Raw genomic sequence first — 19,626 nt, forward strand, 5'->3', positions numbered from 1 at the left:
CAGCAATATATATATTTCATGTTTTCGCCATTTGTGTTTATTTTTGTAATTTATTTTTGTAATATATGTTCACTTATTGTAATACCTGTATGTTGCTTACCTGGAACTAAGATTACTTGGAAACTTTTGCCCATAACACATTGTGGGAGATATATATATATATATATATATATATATATCGTTCGAATGGCGGCACTCCGTAAAAAACAGCACACAAGTCAGTGCATAGTATAAACAACGTTTCAGTGCTTTATTTCGCGCTTTTGTCAAGCCAACATAACATACAGAGACACATTACACTTACCACTATAAATACAAGACAAACCCATCAGCGACGACGACTCGCGGTCCCGAAACCGGAAGTGACGGAGACCGGAAGTGACGTCACATACCCCCGTTGTTATAGAAACCCACAATAGAGACAAAACAACATTACAAATAACACGTGACAACGATAACACAATAACATAGTCGCAATGTGACTGCATGGAATTATCAGGAACTGTATCACTGTTTAACAAACAATCGATAGTTAAATAGATACCATCGATACCTTTAAAGGGGCACAAATAAATTAACATGATCAAACTACATGGTAAAGACTGCCGATAACAATCAAAACCAAATGTAGATATATGTGAAATATAAACATTGTCAATCAGTGCAACAAACTGTGCCTTGCATGATAACCGATCTAATGAATAAGAGGTATACTGCTAACATACTAGTATAATGGATATAACATAACCCAATTGTCAGTTAAATGCATAGAAAATCACTAAATAAAACAATGTAAACCCAGAGTCTCATTCAAACCACGTGGGGAGTCCAATCGCATAATCCACTGAGATTCACATTGCAGTAATCTACGTGCTCTGTCACCCCCCCTCACTAGGGGAGGTACGTGATCAATGATACGATAGCGCAAAGTTGAAAGATTATGATGTTCTGCAGCAAAATGCCTGGCCACAGGCTGCTCGCTAGTGCCCGTAACAAGTGCTGCACGAATGGCAGAACGATGCTGCGCCATCCTTTCTCTGAGGGTACATTCTGTCTTACCTACATAAACTTTGGAGCACGGGCATGTGATAACATAAACTATAAACTTAGTTGTGCATGTTAAAAAATAGCGAATATTGTACTTCTTACCAGTATAAGGATGAAAAAATAATGAGCCTGTCTGTAAAGAACGACAGGTGGTACAATTAAGACACTTAAAACACCCCAATTTTGGAGTGCCCAAAAATGTACTGCCTTTGATGTTAGTTTTACCCAAAGATGTTACATCGTTATGTACCAGAAAGTCCCTCAGATTCTTACCTCTACGGTAACAGGTCATAATCTTAGTATTATGCAATGGTTTTAAATCGTTGTCAGTTGAAATAATAGGCCATAACATTTTGGCCTGTTTGTTGATAACAGGACTCATATTATTGAATTGATTCACCCACAAGTGTTTGTTGCTCAGATTGCTTTCTTTTTTAGGATTGAACAACAACAATCTATTGATTGGTATACCCAAAGCTTTCGCCTTGGCACAATTAAGAATAGTTGTAGTATACCCTCTCTCTAAAAATTTGTCATACATAGCATCCAGCTGACTAATACCTTCCTCTCTATTCCTTGCGATTCTCAATGCACGTAAAAACTGAGAAAAAGGAAGAGCATTCTTAAGAGGGATGGGATGCGCACTCTGAGCCAACAGTATGTTATTTCTATCTGTGGATTTTACAAACAGTGAAGGAACTAAATTGCCTCCACTATTCGTGATGGTGACATCCAAAAAATTCACAGACTTTGTGTCAGTCGTGTATGTAAACTTGACAGGGTTATTTAACCTATTATGGTTCTCAATTAAATCTACAAAAGTTTGTTGAGGACCTCTCCATACAATAAATAAATCGTCTATATAGCGAAAGAAAGCTCTAATGTTACTAGCTACGAGGGAGTCAGAAAAAAACACATCCTGTTCTATAGCGAACATAAAAGCGTTAGCGTACGATGGGGCCACATTGGACCCCATCGCACAGCCCGACACCTGTAAATAGTACGACCCATCAAATGTAAAGTAGTTACGTGTCAACACCAACTCTAAAAGCTCCAAAAACAACTCAATGGAAGGACCTTTGTAATGTGGATTATTCGTAATCAGCATTTTGGTGGCCTTGAGAACATCACAATGGGGGATACATGTGTATAAACTGCATACGTCAACTGAGCACAGAATGCAATCCGTAGGTAACCCCGTCAATGAAGTTAATGCAATTAAAAGGCTGTTAGTATCCTTCAAATAGGTAGGTCTGGCTTGAACACATGGTTGCAAAATGGCATCAAGATAGGTGGACACGGTCTGAAACAAAGAACCACGGGCTGCGATGATCGGTCTGCCCGGAGGCTTAACCGGATCTTTGTGAATTTTGGGGATTAGATATAAAAGAGGTCTAATAGGAAATTTGACCTCCAAAGCTTTTTTAATCGATGGTGAGATTAAACCCTGTGAACAAGCCAGAGACAACACACTATCCAGCTCTCTTTTAAATTCACACGTAGGATCTTGTGACAATTTCTTATAAGTGGTGACATCTCTGAGCTGTCGCATAGCCTCCTCCTTATAATCACACAAATTCAACACTACAATGGCCCCGCCTTTGTCCGCTTGGCGGAAAACCACATCATCGTACCCTGATAAATTCTTTAAGGCAATTAGCTCATCTTTATTTAAATTCCAATATTTAGGTTTATGACAATTAGGATTGTCCAGTACGGCTCTGTCCAATAGACGTGAAAAAGTTTTTATGGACGCATTATTACTGACTGGATCAAAAGCGGATCTTTCCTGCAATCTGAGAAGTTGTGGAGGCAAATCAGGCACCCTAGAAGCCTTGTCTGAGAAATGCTCTTTGATCTTAATACTCCTATTCAACATATAAGACTCTTTTTTCCACTGTATTTTATCAAAGGGTACCGTCGGAACGAATGATAAGCCCCTACTCAAAACTGAAAATTCACAGTCAGTCAATGTCCTATTGGACAAATTAAAGACTAGATCCTGCGACCGCTGGGTGGTCTTCCTCTCCCTTTGGTTCTGCTTACTTCGGCGGGTACGATGGGGCCAAGATCTAAAAAACGCGCTTTAGCGCGTTTACCCACTGTAGCTTCACCACGACCTTTAGATCGAGATCTTGTGGCGGCATCTAAGAGCGAGAAGAAAAAGAAGGTGGATCTCGATTACGAGCACCAGAGGGTGTATAACTGGCTAACTGGAGTTTATTCTAAATCTGACAAACGTCCTTTGTTTAGACGCACTCTTGATAGATCAAGATTTGACACCTCAGATGATACAGTTACGACTGAAAGCGATACAGATGCCGCCACAAGATCTCGATCTAAAGGTCGTGGTGAAGCTACAGTGGGTAAACGCGCTAAAGCGCGTTTTTTAGATCTTGGCCCCATCGTACCCGCCAAAGTAAGCAGAACCAAAGGGAGAGGAAGACCACCCAGCGGTCGCAGGATCTAGTCTTTAATTTGTCCAATAGGACATTGACTGACTGTGAATTTTCAGTTTTGAGTAGGGGCTTATCATTCGTTCCGACGGTACCCTTTGATAAAATACAGTGGAAAAAAGAGTCTTATATGTTGAATAGGAGTATTAAGATCAAAGAGCATTTCTCAGACAAGGCTTCTAGGGTGCCTGATTTGCCTCCACAACTTCTCAGATTGCAGGAAAGATCCGCTTTTGATCCAGTCAGTAATAATGCGTCCATAAAAACTTTTTCACGTCTATTGGACAGAGCCGTACTGGACAATCCTAATTGTCATAAACCTAAATATTGGAATTTAAATAAAGATGAGCTAATTGCCTTAAAGAATTTATCAGGGTACGATGATGACGTTTTCCGCCAAGCGGACAAAGGCGGGGCCATTGTAGTGTTGAATTTGTGTGATTATAAGGAGGAGGCTATGCGACAGCTCAGAGATGTCACCACTTATAAGAAATTGTCACAAGATCCTACGTGTGAATTTAAAAGAGAGCTGGATAGTGTGTTGTCTCTGGCTTGTTCACAGGGTTTAATCTCACCATCGATTAAAAAAGCTTTGGAGGTCAAATTTCCTATTAGACCTCTTTTATATCTAATCCCCAAAATTCACAAAGATCCGGTTAAGCCTCCGGGCAGACCGATCATCGCAGCCCGTGGTTCTTTGTTTCAGACCGTGTCCACCTATCTTGATGCCATTTTGCAACCATGTGTTCAAGCCAGACCTACCTATTTGAAGGATACTAACAGCCTTTTAATTGCATTAACTTCATTGACGGGGTTACCTACGGATTGCATTCTGTGCTCAGTTGACGTATGCAGTTTATACACATGTATCCCCCATTGTGATGGTCTCAAGGCCACCAAAATGCTGATTACGAATAATCCACATTACAAAGGTCCTTCCATTGATTGTTTTTGGAGCTTTTAGAGTTGGTGTTGACACGTAACTACTTTACATTTGATGGGTCGTACTATTTACAGGTGTCGGGCTGTGCGATGGGGTCCAATGTGGCCCCATCGTACGCTAACGCTTTTATGTTCGCTATAGAACAGGATGTGTTTTTTTCTGACTCCCTCGTAGCTAGTAACATTAGAGCTTTCTTTCGCTATATAGACGATTTATTTATTGTATGGAGAGGTCCTCAACAAACTTTTGTAGATTTAATTGAGAACCATAATAGGTTAAATAACCCTGTCAAGTTTACATACACGACTGACACAAAGTCTGTGAATTTTTTGGATGTCACCATCACGAATAGTGGAGGCAATTTAGTTCCTTCACTGTTTGTAAAATCCACAGATAGAAATAACATACTGTTGGCTCAGAGTGCGCATCCCATCCCTCTTAAGAATGCTCTTCCTTTTTCTCAGTTTTTACGTGCATTGAGAATCGCAAGGAATAGAGAGGAAGGTATTAGTCAGCTGGATGCTATGTATGACAAATTTTTAGAGAGAGGGTATACTACAACTATTCTTAATTGTGCCAAGGCGAAAGCTTTGGCTATACCAATCGATAGATTGTTGTTGTTCAATCCTAAAAAAGAAAGCAATCTGAGCAACAAACACTTGTGGGTGAATCAATTCAATAATATGAGTCCTGTTATCAACAAACAGGCCAAAATGTTATGGCCTATTATTTCAACTGACAACGATTTAAAACCATTGCATAATACTAAGATTATGACCTGTTACCGTAGAGGTAAGAATCTGAGGGACTTTCTGGTACATAACGATGTAACATCTTTGGGTAAAACTAACATCAAAGGCAGTACATTTTTGGGCACTCCAAAATTGGGGTGTTTTAAGTGTCTTAATTGTACCACCTGTCGTTCTTTACAGACAGGCTCATTATTTTTTCATCCTTATACTGGTAAGAAGTACAATATTCGCTATTTTTTGACATGCACAACTAAGTTTATAGTTTATGTTATCACATGCCCGTGCTCCAAAGTTTATGTAGGTAAGACAGAATGTACCCTCAGAGAAAGGATGGCGCAGCATCGTTCTGCCATTCGTGCAGCACTTGTTACGGGCACTAGCGAGCAGCCTGTGGCCAGGCATTTTGCTGCAGAACATCATAATCTTTCAACTTTGCGCTATCGTATCATTGATCACGTACCTCCCCTAGTGAGGGGGGGTGACAGAGCACGTAGATTACTGCAATGTGAATCTCAGTGGATTATGCGATTGGACTCCCCACGTGGTTTGAATGAGACTCTGGGTTTACATTGTTTTATTTAGTGATTTTCTATGCATTTAACTGACAATTGGGTTATGTTATATCCATTATACTAGTATGTTAGCAGTATACCTCTTATTCATTAGATCGGTTATCATGCAAGGCACAGTTTGTTGCACTGATTGACAATGTTTATATTTCACATATATCTACATTTGGTTTTGATTGTTATTGGCAGTCTTTACCATGTAGTTTGATCATGTTAATTTATTTGTGCCCCTTTAAAGGTATCGATGGTATCTATTTAACTATCGATTGTTTGTTAAACAGTGATACAGTTCCTGATAATTCCATGCAGTCACATTGCGACTATGTTATTGTGTTATCGTTGTCACGTGTTATTTGTAATGTTGTTTTGTCTCTATTGTGGGTTTCTATAACAACGGGGGTATGTGACGTCACTTCCGGTCTCCGTCACTTCCGGTTTCGGGACCGCAAGTCGTCGTCGCTGATGGGTTTGTCTTGTATTTATAGTGGTAAGTGTAATGTGTCTCTGTATGTTATGTTGGCTTGACAAAAGCGCGAAATAAAGCGCTGAAACGTTGTTTATACTATGCACTGACTTGTGTGCTGTTTTTTACGGAGTGCCGCCATTCGAACGATATATACAGCTTCCCTCATTTATTTGCGGTAAGACTGAGGAGGGCACCCGGCAAGTATACATCTTTATGACTTGAGTGCCGGATCTTTGGACTGTTATATATATATATATATATATACTGTATATCCCACATTGATATTGTGATGTATTGTGATGGTCAGCAATATATATATTTCATATTTTCGCCATTTGTGTTTATTTTTGTAATTTATGTTCACTTATTGTAATACTTACCTGTATGTTGCTCACCTGGAATTAAGATTACTTTTTGCCCATAAACACATTGTGGGAGATATATATATATATATATATATATATATATATACATATATATATATATATATATATATATACTGTATATCCCACTCTGATACTGTGATGGTCAGCAAAATATATATATTTTTTTGTTTTCATTCATGATAGAGATGAGCGGTTCGGATTCTGTGGAATCCGAACCGCTCCGAACATTGGGGATCCGAGTCCACCCGAACCCTGTTCGGGTGTTCCCCGCCTGACTCGGATCCCCGTTCGGGGCCGAACGGCGGCCACCTGATGTCGGATTCTCACTAGAGAATCCGACATCAGGGCTCCTATTGTGTAGGGCAGAGCGCTGTGATAGCGCTCTGCCCTACACAGATACAAACACACAGCCGCCAGCGGCAGCTGTGTGTTTGTTACAGCAGCCAATGAGAGTCACACAGACTCTCATTGGCTGCTGCACGGAGGGAGCCGGCTGGAGCTCACACATGAGCTCCGTCTTCCGGCTCCCTCCTCAGCGTGTGACAGAGCGGACGGCGCGGGAGCGGGGATACAGGTAAGTTTGTTTTTTTTTTTTTTTTTTACTTGTGCAAGGGCCTGGGGCGCTACTGGGGTGTCTGCTACTGGGGGTCCATACTACTGGGGGGGCCTGCTACTGGGGGGGCTATACTACTGGGGGGATCTGCTACTGGGGGTGGCTATACTACTGGAGGGGGCTATACTACTGGGGGGGTCTGCTACTAGGGGGGTCTGCTACTGGGGGTCCATACTACTGAGGGGCTATACTACTGGGGGGGGCTTACTACTGGGGGGTGGTCTGCTACTGGGGGGGTCTGCTACTGGGGGGGCCATACTACTGAGGGGCCATACTACTGGGGGGGCCACACTGGGGGGGGGCATACTACTGGGGGGGCTTACTACTACTGGGGGGGGCATACTACTGGGGGGGCTTACTACTACAGGGGGGGCCATACTACAGGGGGGGCTAATACTGGGGCAGCCTACTACTGGGGGGGGCCTGCTACTGAGGCAGCCTACTACTGGGGGGGGCATACTACTGGGGAGGGCATACTACTGGGGGGCCATACTACTGGGGGGCATACTACTGGGTGGCATGCTAATGGGGGGCATACTACTGGGGGGGCCTGCCCCCAGTAGTATGTAAGGGACACCGCTACTGTGGGCATTGTGTAAAAGGGGCACTACTGTGGGCATTGTGTAAAAGGGGCACTACTGCGGGCATTGTGTAAAAGGGGCACTACTGTGTGTCGTAACATAAATAAGAGACACTACTTTATGGTGTAATGTGAATCAGGCCCTATGTGCGGTGTAATGTGAATAAGATTGTGCACTGTGACTCCTTGGGCCGTAGCCCACTATGTAAACAAGTACTGTGACTCTGCTGGCCGTACCCACTGGGTGGGTGCACTACTTTTCATTTCTGCCACTGCTGTGTGGCAATGGGTCATAGATGTGCTTTATACTGTGGTGTCTGTGTCGTTGTGCCGCTGCTTTGTCGCTTAGTAACCAGTCAGCTCACTGCAACCTTTGGCCAATAATGTTGAAAACAATATTATAAGCTGTGATATGGTCTAAATTGACTGGAAATTAATGTTATTGAGGTTAATAATACTCTAGGAAGAAAAAAAAGACCAATTTATGTGATTTTAGCTTTTTTGTAAATTTTTGTAAAAAAATCCAAATCCAAATCCAAAGCCAGTCACCGCAGTTTGGCAAATCCAAATCCAAAGCCGGACGACGAATTAGAACCAAATCCAAATCCGGCAAAAATGGTCCGGCGCACATCCCTAATTCATGATTGTGTACTCTCCGGTACTATTTTTTATTAGTTACCTATAAGAGAGATTTTATTTTAGGTTGTGCATTAAACGTTAAGTTTTAATACATTATCCATCTACCATACGTAAAGTAAACAATAAATTGTTTTCCAAGATTGCCCCAATTAAGGCATATTTGTCTTTTATCTTTAATTTTTTGTTCTTTGCAAGAAATTCTTACCATTATTGTGTACTGCACAAATCCCATGAGCGCACCACCAACCCAGTGTCATCTTACTATTCTAAATATATGATAGACCTTTTATGTTGGTTTTTTCATTCTACAAACCATATTGGACTAGTAAAGAAATTGAATTTAATTTTATTTTTCTTATTTAGTTTGTGAACCTGTGCGGACTCTACCCCCTTTTTCCTATACCAAGAGATAGGGAAGGCCAGGAGATGCTTGGGATGAAATAAGAGAAAGCTACAGGTGAGAATGATAATAAACAGAAATTTGACAGGTCCAAACAGCGCCCCCTGACCTGTGGTGCCCTGTGCGATGGCACCGGCCGCATTACCCTAGCTACGGCCCTGATGGTGCAGCCCCCATAGGTCTCAATGGGGGATAATTAGTTACACTATTTATGAAAATATTCTCTTCTCCAAACCATTCTCCAAAAGATAACACCATTTCTTTATAGTGTCACGGTAGAAAGCAGAGTATATATTATGTATATATATATATATATACACAGACAAGGATCCGGCACTCACCATTCCAGAGGCAGCACACCAGGGTGCACAACCAGACAAATGCATAAACAGTCATGAAAGGTGATGGCACTACTGGATTAGTAAAAATGAGGAAAAGAACTGCAGAGACTTGCAACATTTAGACCCCTAAACCAGGGACCTTATGAGAGAGAGAGAGAGAGAGAGAGAAAAACATCATAGCACATCTCATATTATAATATATGTAATAAAATCTATGCCAATTCGAAATGTACAATGTATAAAAAAACAAAGGGCTTATCTGATGAAATCAAGGGCGCCTAGAACCGCGCCGGGCCCGGGGGGAGAAGGGGATGTGACCTAATCATGGGAGGCGTGGCCATGTCCCCTTAGGGGAAAAAAAACCCAACATTTTTGCAGCATTGCTGTGGGCTTGGGAGGGGGGCGCTGTGAGCCCCTCAACCCGGCGCACAGCCAGTGGTGGGCGCAATCAGTGTGATCACTCTCCCCACAGGCATAGGAGACTGTTGTTGCTGCTGCTTAGCAGCCGCGAGCAGTCTTCCAGTGCAGCCCCACACACAGCAGAGTGTGCTGGGCTGCTTTGATGTAAGAGGGAGGGGGGGCGGCGCCGGGCCCGGCGCTGCCCCCCCAGCAATCCCGGGTAATTAGTACACACTCCCCCCCCCTCTCGGTGCCCCTGGATGAAATACAGGATGTAGGACATCTAGATCTGTTAATAAAAGTCCCAACCATAATTACCCAACACGTTTCACCCTGTTACACAAATATGAACAGTATGACTTCCTCTTTCCTCGGGGGTATAGGTAAGAATATATAATGTACAGTGGTGTAACTAGGGTATTTGGAGCCCAGGGCAAGATGAAAAATGGAGCCCTCCCCCAATGTGTGTGCACCGTAAAAGTGGGCATGGCCACGTGCCACAAGGGGTGTGGCCACTGGAAAATGGGGGCATGTCAACATGACACACCACCATTACTAGTCACTCTGGGAGCATTCTTTTCCATTCCACATGCACCTTAATGCCCCTAGTAGTAGTGCCCCTTATAAAGTGCCCCCTGTTGTAGTACACATTATGCAATGCCCACTGTAGTAGTGCCCCTTATGCAATGTCCCCAGTAGTAGTCCCCCTTATGCAATGTCCGTTGTTGTAGTACACATTATGCAGTGCCCCAGTAGTGCCCCTTATGCAGTGCCCAATATATAGTGCCTCAGTAATGCCCCTTATACAGTACCCTCAGTAGTGCCCCCAGTAGTGCTCCTTATGCAGTACCCCCAATATACAGTGCCCCCAGTAGTTCCCCTTATGCAGTGCCCAATATATAGTGCCCCAAATAGTGCCCTTTATACAGTGCCCCAGTAGTGCCCAATATATAATGCCCCCAGTAGTGCCCCTTATTCTGTGCCCCCAGTAGTGCCCCTTATGCAGAGCCCTTAGTAGTGCCCCTTATATAGTACCCCTATGCAGTGCCCAATTTACAGTGCCCCCAGTAGTGCCTCTTATATAGTTCCCCCTATACAGTGCCCCCAGTAGTAGTGCCTTTTACACCTAAAATATGCAAACACGCACAGGCAAAATTACACTTACCTGAATTCCCACTCCTGCCACTGTCCGCTCCTCCATCCTCCTGCTCGGCACTATGGGAAAGACATCATGACGTCTCTCCCTTCACCCAGTGTTGGAGCTGGAAGGTAGAGCTCATGAGTGAGCTCCAGCCCTGGGTGCAGCAGCCAATGAGAGTCTGTCTGCCTCTCATTGGCTGCCGCCGGTGTGTTTGTTTTACAGTGTGGTGCGGACCGCACTCAGGGCCTGATTCAGACCTGCTCGCGGGTCGATGGTGCCCTAGTGCGCATGCGCACGACGGAGGCTGCTCCGTCGTGCGCATCCATGAGACCCGGCTAGCGACGGGGAAGCCGTCACTCCGGGTCTCGCACCAAAGGGGGCGTGCTGTCGATGTTAATTGACAGCATGCCCCCTTTGGTGGGCGTGCCAGGGGCATGGCTTCCAGACGGAGGCGTTCCCATGGGAACACCTACCATCTGGGTCCGGCCCCACTGACATCAGTGATGTCAGTGGGAGTCATTTTGGCTCTATCAGAGCCACCGAGGGTCTCGTCGCAAGCCCGATGGTCGCGATGGTCTTGACCATCGCGACCATCTTTTTGGCCGCTCGCATATGCTGTGGGTGGTCACCCACAGCTATGCGAGCAGCCAGGAGGCCGCTCCAAGTTTAGGTAGGAGGGCCCTGATTCAGAGCGAGCGCTCTGGTCAGAGTGTCTGGCTTTGAATCAGGCCTTCACTGCGGTCCGCACTACACACTAACCACTGACCTGGAGGCCAGCCGGCGGCACCCCCCTGTGCCTCTGGTCCGACGGCGGCCAGGACACGCACCCCGCCCGACCCCCCTTAGTTATACTGCTGATAATGTCAATTCTTATATATTACAGGTCAGACCGATACTGTTTGGTCTGTCCCGGCACTAATAAATAATTAAATACATCATAATTGCTTTTCTGATACGCCATGAAGAGTGGCAATATCAGAAGATCAGTTTTGCCTAAGCTCTGTAAATAGAGCCCTATGTTTTATCTCTGGACTTTTGAAAAAATGCAGACATGCTTGATTATTACTTGACTTACATTTAGTAGATGTAGATTTAGTAGATTTTGCCTACTAGCTTTACCTGTTTCCGTCTTTGTGTATATACAGTGGATACTTACATACCGGTTTTTCAGGTAGTCCCACCGACCCCTAGAAGAGTAGGTGCTCCCCCACCTCGCCCATTTCTTAGTGACGTGGGCAGGATGGGGAGTGTAATGCCGGGAATTACCAATCTATGGCAAAGGGGAGGAGAAAATACGATTCCATTCAATGAGAGTGACATGAAGCGTCCGGCTCCATCCCCTCAGTGGCCAGCTGAAACTCCTCTCTGGGCTTCTCTAGGAGAGGAGTTACAAAAAGACGGCAAGTGTGTATATATGTATATGTAAAACATGAACCCAGCGCTCACCTATTCAGTTTAATGACAGTGCAGGAGAAGCAGCTACCTTGGGGCAGTCCAATCCTCTCTTGGGCACTGAAAACTACTCTCAGTGTGCCATAGGAGCAGAAAGGAAGGAAGTGAAATCAGAGGGCCTGATTCTACAGTGCACCAGGGGCTCGATTCAGACCTGCTCGCTAAATGTGTTCGCTCGCTCGATGCGTATGCAAATTCGGCAAGGCTATGTCTTGGCGTGTGATCGCTTTGTGTATGCAGACGCCCATCAGCCTGTCTTAAGATGCCCACTTGCGCACGTCATCACCAGGAAGTATATGCAACCATCGGGCCCATACGCAGCAAATGTGGCAGACCATACCTTACCGCAAGCACTGCGAGCACTTCAGTGCAATATTCAACCAAGTGTACACTCTGAAACGGCGTTGAGATGCTCAGGCACGCCTGCGTTCGCACCACCACTGCCCTGTTTTTAATGGCCAGCCCCTGTCACCACCCACACACAGCTTCTCCTCTCACTCATTCAGCCGGGCTGTCTATGCGCGGTGAGCGAACGCTTCCCAATCGCTCGACTGGTTTGCGCATGCGCACTGCGATGCATACGCATAATGCAAAAATCGTCTGGCTGGTGCGAACGCTTCCTAGCGAGCAGGTCTGAATTGGGCCCCAAGTGCATTGCTGAACGTAGATTCCTGATTATCAGGAATCTGCACATGCACAGGACCCATTCTGCGAGTGTGCAGAATGGATCCTGCTAAGACGCACGCAAGCCCTTGAATGCCTTTGCCAGATTGACAGGCAGAGGCATTTAAGGGGTGGTGCGGGGACGGGGTCAGTCAGCGTTCCTGGAAACAGGGCGTGTCCGCCCCGTTTTCCGGGAGTGGCCAGCCCAGGGACTGTGTGGAAGTACGCAATCTGCTGGGCTCGCAAGCCGGCCAGCCTGAGTAAGCTGAGGCTTACTCAGCTGGCCGGCCGCTCAGCACCGTCCACCATCGACCACCGATGGTCACAATGGTGAACCCAACCTGCGACCTCGCAGTGCTGGGATCATAAATGCAGCATGGGGTGTCATACACCTGCTGCATTTGCATTATTGCAAGAATTGCAAAGCTGCCTGTGTGCACTACACACTACAGTATATGCATGCGTGCAGCATTGCAATTGTGATCCTTGCTGAATCAGGCCCAGAGTCCACAACAAGTTAAGGGCATACATACATACATCCACTTGCTGCTTCCCATCCTGAGGGTCCAGCCCCAGCTTCCCGTATTGTGGGTTCAACCCCTTCCACCCATCTTGAGGGTACAGTCCCTGTCTCCTGAACCGAGGATACAGCCCCTGCCTCCTGTACTTATGTAATAAGGCACTTTCTTAAGGACAAACATGCTGCCCTTGTTTATCTTACTGTGAATTTATGCCCTGGCCTTAAACCTGAGGACAAACCTGCTATTACATCCAATTGTCTTTCCACTATTTGTCCAAAGTCTCAGAGATGACTGCCCTGCCAGAAGTTTGAGTCACTGCCTTACACATGGTTTCAGTCTCTGTCTTGTAAGTGTCTCTAGTCACTGCTCCATCCATGCTTCCAGTCAATGCCATGCAAAGTTCTCAGAGATCACTGCCTTGCCCAAGGTCACAGTGACTGCCTTTCCTGAAGTCACTAAAACCACTTACTTGCCTGAGGTCACAAAGACATGTACCTTATCTGAGGTCTTTCAGATGACTGCCTTGCCTGAGGTCTATGCTATAACTGTATGCTTGAGTTCTACGAAACCTCTGACTTGCCCGAAGTCTCAGAGACAACTAACTTGCCCGAGATTTCAGAGACAACTGTCGTGCTCTAGGTTGCAAAGACATCTGTCTTGCCCAAGTTCTCAGGAACAACTGCCTAGCCAGAGGTCTCTGAGAAAATTGCCATGCCCCAGATCTCAGAGACAACTGCCTTGCCTGAGGTCTCTGAGATGGTTTCCTTAGAATGTCCTGCTTAAGTTAGGAGTGTCTTATCTTGGCTCATAAGGATCCAGTCCTGCGTGCTCCAACATTTAGAAAACACCCTTGCTGTTAATAACTGCTTCACGCAGCATTTCTGCTTTTACTCTCGTATGCCTCTTTTGGATGAATCTTTGAAGTGCCTGAATGTCTTCTTGTCAAGGTGGTCATGCTGTCACAAATCTGTGATCTCTTTTGCAGCAACAACCACAGTGTGCATGCCAGCATGTATGGAGTATAAGATCCTTCAACATCCCTGAACTTGACTCTGCATCAAGGAATATATATAATCTGGCAAAGCTTTATACTCTCTGCCAGATCACTGTGTTCAACCTGCCTGGAGAGTGTTAAAGCCCAAAATTTACCAGATCCAGTTCATTCCTGTTCCATGGTGGGTTCCCTAGTTTGGTTCCTTGTCTCGTAGCCTCCTTCCTTCCTTGAGATAGGTTCTTTTTGCCCTGCACTGGATAAATTGCATAGATTATTTTTTGGACTTACTTTTTTGTTCTATAGACTCCTGTATTATTTCAGCAAGTATTGTCAAATTCTCATTTGTGTTTTGCACATGCCTCCTTTTTTGCATTGACTCATAAGTAGTACTGTAATAAAAATTTCAAATCATATTTTGTTGTATCAGACATTACAGAGAGCTGCCAGAATCATAGAGGGAACTGCCAATATCAGTCTACCTGCATCTGCTCCCACTTCTAATTCCTTGGCCCAGTGAGGAAAGACAATGGGCACCCATCAATGCGTTACTTTGAACCCTACTTCAATCGCCCACTAAGGGCCTGATTCAGACCCGGTCGCAAGCGCTGAGCGCTCGCAACCTGGTCTATGTTTGCCCACTGGGCATGTGCACAATGGAGCCGACTCTGTCATGCGCATGCGCGAGACCCGGCTAGCGACGGGTGCTCCGTCGCCCCGGGTCTCACACCAAAGGGGGCGAGCTGTCGATGGTGAGTGACAGCTCGCCCCATTTGGTGGGTGGGCTGGCCAAATGGAGGCGTTACCAATGGGACGCTTGCCATTTGGGGGCGGCCCCATTGACATCACAGGTGATGTCAGTGGGAGAGCTTCCAGCTCTGTTAGAGCCGAAAGCTCTCTGGGGCTTGGGGCCACAAGACCCTACCACAAGGGTCTCATCGCAAGCCTGATGGTCTTGACCATCGCGACCATCAACCTGGCCACTCGCTATAGCTGTGGGTGGTTACCCAGAGCTATGCGAGCGGCCAGGAGGGCGCTCCAAAAAAACCCAAAATGCCCTGATTCAGAGCGAGCGCTCTTTCAGAGTGTGCAGCTCTGAATCTGGCCCTAAGTCCCTAGAAATGGTCAGTGTCCATGGCAAATGTGAGTAATTCACCTAATACTTCACCACACCTCTTTACTGTTGCTCACATGGGGCTGAGCAACAGTAAAGAGGCCTGTTTGAGCTAGAGATATGGGATTAAACTTCTTACCACCAAATATTTGTGGTCATTACTCCACTAACAGTCTACTATTCACAGTCATTATTGTTGATGGGACTACACCACTCATCATCTCTTTGAAGGAGGTAAACAATACTCCTATCATCTGCTATGAGAGGTTTGGGCCAACAATGCAAAATGAGATTTGTGTAATTAAATAATTAAAATGAAATAAAAGGGTAACCAAATAGAGAAAAACTTTACTGCCTCTCCCACTCTGTTAGTCGACGTACCTGTCCATTCCATGTGAAACAGATATGAAACTCTGGGAAGGAATAGCGTAAGGTTTGGTGTCGTGGGTTCTATCCACTGTGATAAAATTGTTTTCTTTGCTGCCCCTGCAATCTTAACCAAGAGCAATTTATTACCCCTGGTTATAGTGTGTGAAAGATCCCTTGGGAATATGCCCCAAAATATCCAGTTTTGTGAAAGGGGAACATTTATCACTAGGGTTTGTTGAATATATTGGTGAACTTGGTTCCAAAATTCTATTACTCTGGGGTATAGCCAAAGACAGTGATATATGTCCGCCCCTGGTGAGCCACACTTATAACAATTGGAGTTATCAGATTGTCCTATTAAGAAATTGAGTTTAGGAGTAAAGTATGCTCTGTGGAGAATATTATAATTCATTTCAGCATATGACACAGCACTCAACTGTTTGTTTAGTTTTTGGGTGGCTATTGTTAATTGGGATAAACTAAAGTCTGGGAAGACTTCTCTCCATTTAGCCAACCCTCCTGTAATAGTCTCCAAGTCTATAACAGAGCGAGTAAAAGTGTAAATGTATGAAGATGAAAAGGATTCTAACGGCCTTAGACACAGCGAATTGTCCAATCTAAATTGTTTATCTTCATCAGACATCAATCTAAGTGTTGTCGCAAGATAACCCGACATTTGTAAATAAGGAAACAGCGGGATGATTAGGTGAGGAAATTTGGATTGTACTTGGCTAAGTGTGTGAGGTTTGGCAGTACTGTATTAACTCCTAAAAATTGGTGCAGATATTTCAGACCCCCTAGGTACCAGTATTTGATATATTGTGATGACCAGCCTCTAGAAAAAGCAGGGTTGTTTATTAGCGGGAGAAAGAGGGAGTGAAACGGAGAAACTCCCAAGAGTGATCTGAGCTGCCTCCAAGCACTACAAGTGGAGGAGAGAAGTACGTTATCTCTGATTTGTGTTATCATCAATGAAGGCTTCGTGTGTAGTAACGCTACTAAATGTATATCTGGGCTAAATGCCTATTCTAGTGAAAATAAACAGTAGTTGTTGGCCCCACTGATCCAATCCATAGCAAAACGGTGATTAGCTGCTATAGAATAGCATTTTATACATGGAAGATTTAAACCACCCAAGTCTGTGGTTTGTTGTAACTTATAGAGGGAGATCCTAGGGCGTTTATTAGCCCATATGAATCGCTGCATTTCATTGTTAAGTGTTTGGATATCTTTTTTTGATACTAGTATGGGTAGCATTTGAATCAAATATAGTATACGGGGAAAGCTGATCATTTGAGTGACATGGCATCTACCTATGTATGAAATGGGTAAGGTACTCCATTTACGAAAATCTTCTAGGGTTTGTGTTAAAAGTTTTTTGTAGTTCACTGAGTATAAGTTAGAAGAGTGCAGAGGAATCAATACACCCAAATATTTCAAAGTAGAGTTAGTCCATTGAATGGAAAGGTATTATTCCAGCCCACACGAGCATCAGGATAAAATGCTAGAGCTTCTCTTTTGGATGTATTGACCATAAATCCTGCTATCTTAGTAAAGTCCTGTAGTTTCATCACTAATAAGGGAATAGCCTGTTTAGGATTATGAAAATACAATAGCAGGTCATCTGCAAAAGCAGAAACTTTAATTTCGTAATCAGCCACAGGGATACCTCGCCAAGCAGATAGTTGGAGTAGTGGTGATAGTGGGCACCCTTGCCTCATCCCTCTGTGAAGGGAAAAGTGATTGGTATGTCATGTATTGATAGATAAGTAAGCAGTTGGGGATTTATACAGTGTTTGAAAAATATGCGTGAATTCAGGGCCAAAACCTTGGTAATTGAAGATGCGGAGAAGATGGGGCCAGCTGACCCTGTCGAATGCCTTGTCGGCGTCACAGCTGACCACTACATTTTGTTTTTAATTTGCTTGGAAAGTATGTTCCATTGCTGCTATAACTGTTCTAATATTTATAACAGAATGCCTACCTTTTATGAACCCAGTTTGTGTTGGGTGAATTAATTTGGCTAGTATTGGTTGCTAGTATTGGTTGCAAGCGTTGGGCTATGAGTTTAGAGAAGATTTTTAAGTCTTGATTGAGGAGTGATATAGGTCGATAGGATGTTACAGAGGTGGGGTCTCTGCCCGGTTTTGGCAAGATGATAATACATGCCGTATTAAAGTCATGGGGTGCTACCTCTCCCTTCATTATAGAATTGTATAAATTAGTTAAATGAGGGGTTACTTGGGGCAGTAATATTTTGTAGTAGTCTGCATCGAGGCCATCTGGACCTGGTGTCTTGCCGGCAGGTAGAGTACGAATAATTCCCCTTACTTCTTCCTCTGTGATAGGAGCATTTAGCTGATCTCGGTCTTCTATTCTAATATGTGGTAAGCCTGCCTGATGTAAGAAATCTGCACCTAAAGCAGGGTCATCTGGAGGAGCACAGTATAAGTTTCCGTTATAGCGTAGGAATTCCTCTGCTATCTGGTCTGGGCTCATTAAAGTGTCTGTAGACTTAATTTTAGTTATGTATTTAGGAGTTGCTTTTTGCCGTAACATAGAGACGAGTAGCTTCCCTGATCTATTGCCCCATTTGAAGAATTTATGCTTTTTGAAGGATATGTCTGTATGAGCCTTTTCAGAACATAGGGTGTCATAAAAGGTTTTTGTCTCAAGGTATTGTTGTTTCGCATTGTCAGATGGTGCGAAGAGAAAAGTAGAGTAAGTGTCTGATAAATTCCTGCTCAACCTTTTATACTCATCTCGCATAGTTTTGCGTTTGTAAGCGACATGAGCTATTATATGTCCTCTCAGGACGGGCTTGGAGGCAGCCCAGAAGAGATTAATATTTTGCATATGTTGTGAGTTGTCAGTCACATAATTATCAAAGTGTGATTCCAACAATTTCTTGAAATCGTCTAAGGTACTTAAATAGGAAGGGAATCTCCAGTTATAGTTAGTGTGAATAGGGGATTTTAATTGCAGTGTTAGCCAGTTAGGTGCATGATCTGAGATCACTATATTATTAATGCCAGAGTCCACTACTCTGTGGAGTATTTGTGGAGAAACTAACCAGAAATCAATTCTAGCAAAGGTATCATGGGGTGGGAGCAAAAGGAGTAATCTCTGTCAGTGGGGTATCTGCATCTCCAAGGGTCAAAAAGTTGTAGTGAGTCAGTCATATAAAAAAAAGAAGATGGTGCGCTACCCCCAGTCCTGCCAGAGCTCCCTGATCTGTCTAGTGTGGTAGATTGCGCTGTGTTGAAATCTCCTCCCAAAATGAGATGCCCTTCTGTCCAGCTCTGTAATTTAGTATACAAGCTGGAAAAGAAAGAAGCATTATTAGGAACATATACGTTTACTAGTCAGGATTCAGAAGACACTGAAACAGCCCTGGTATGTGTGCTTAATGATCTTCTGATGGCAAGAGACAGAGGTGATTGTTCAATCTTAGGGGCCCATTTATTAAGGATCGCATTTTGCAATGCGATCAGGGCATGCAGTATCGCCCATGATCGCATTGCAAAATGCGATCATACCTGCCAAATGTATGACCCGGCACATGCACGGAGACGGGCTCCGAAAAGAGCCCGTCCCTGCGATGTGGCCAGAGCGCATTCCGGGCTGCTGCGCATGCGCAGTCCCGCGGACTGCACATGAGCGGCGCCCATTGCCGGCGGAGGGATCTGGAAGATCCCTCCGCCGGCTCAAATGCAGTAAGTGCCCATAGGACACAGCGGCTAACGCTATCTGCAGATGGCGTTAGCTGCTGGGGTCAATATCG

The 19,626-nt window shown here is 44.5% G+C and overlaps 2 protein-coding genes across 2 annotated transcripts; one reads left to right on the forward strand and one right to left on the reverse strand.

Annotated features, from left to right (window-relative positions):
• Positions 1 to 400: 400 nt before the first annotated feature.
• LOC148520511 (uncharacterized) lies at positions 401 to 2,023 on the reverse strand. Its single transcript, XM_088475699.1, has one exon. It carries the CDS (start codon positions 2,021 to 2,023, stop codon positions 779 to 781), a length of 1,245 nt encoding a protein of 414 aa, XP_088331825.1. The 3' UTR covers positions 401 to 778.
• A 2,512-nt stretch (positions 2,024 to 4,535) lies between these two features.
• Positions 4,536 to 5,899, forward strand: LOC148520512 (uncharacterized). The gene has a single exon (XM_088475700.1). The coding sequence runs from the start codon at positions 4,536 to 4,538 to the stop codon at positions 5,778 to 5,780; it is 1,245 nt and encodes a 414-aa protein (XP_088331826.1). The 3' UTR covers positions 5,781 to 5,899.
• Positions 5,900 to 19,626: the final 13,727 nt, after the last annotated feature.

Source organism: Taudactylus pleione, unplaced genomic scaffold (assembly GCF_031769625.1).
Source record: "Taudactylus pleione unplaced genomic scaffold, aTauple2 ptg000176l, whole genome shotgun sequence".
In the NCBI taxonomy this organism is placed as follows: Eukaryota; Metazoa; Chordata; class Amphibia; order Anura; family Myobatrachidae; genus Taudactylus; species Taudactylus pleione.

Excerpts from the sequence above, each read along its gene's own strand:
- LOC148520511 (XM_088475699.1), bottom strand. The coding sequence starts at position 2,023 with ATGGGGTCCAATGTGGCCCCATCGTACGCTAACGCTTTTATGTTCGCT.
- LOC148520512 (XM_088475700.1), top strand. The coding sequence starts at position 4,536 with ATGGGGTCCAATGTGGCCCCATCGTACGCTAACGCTTTTATGTTCGCT.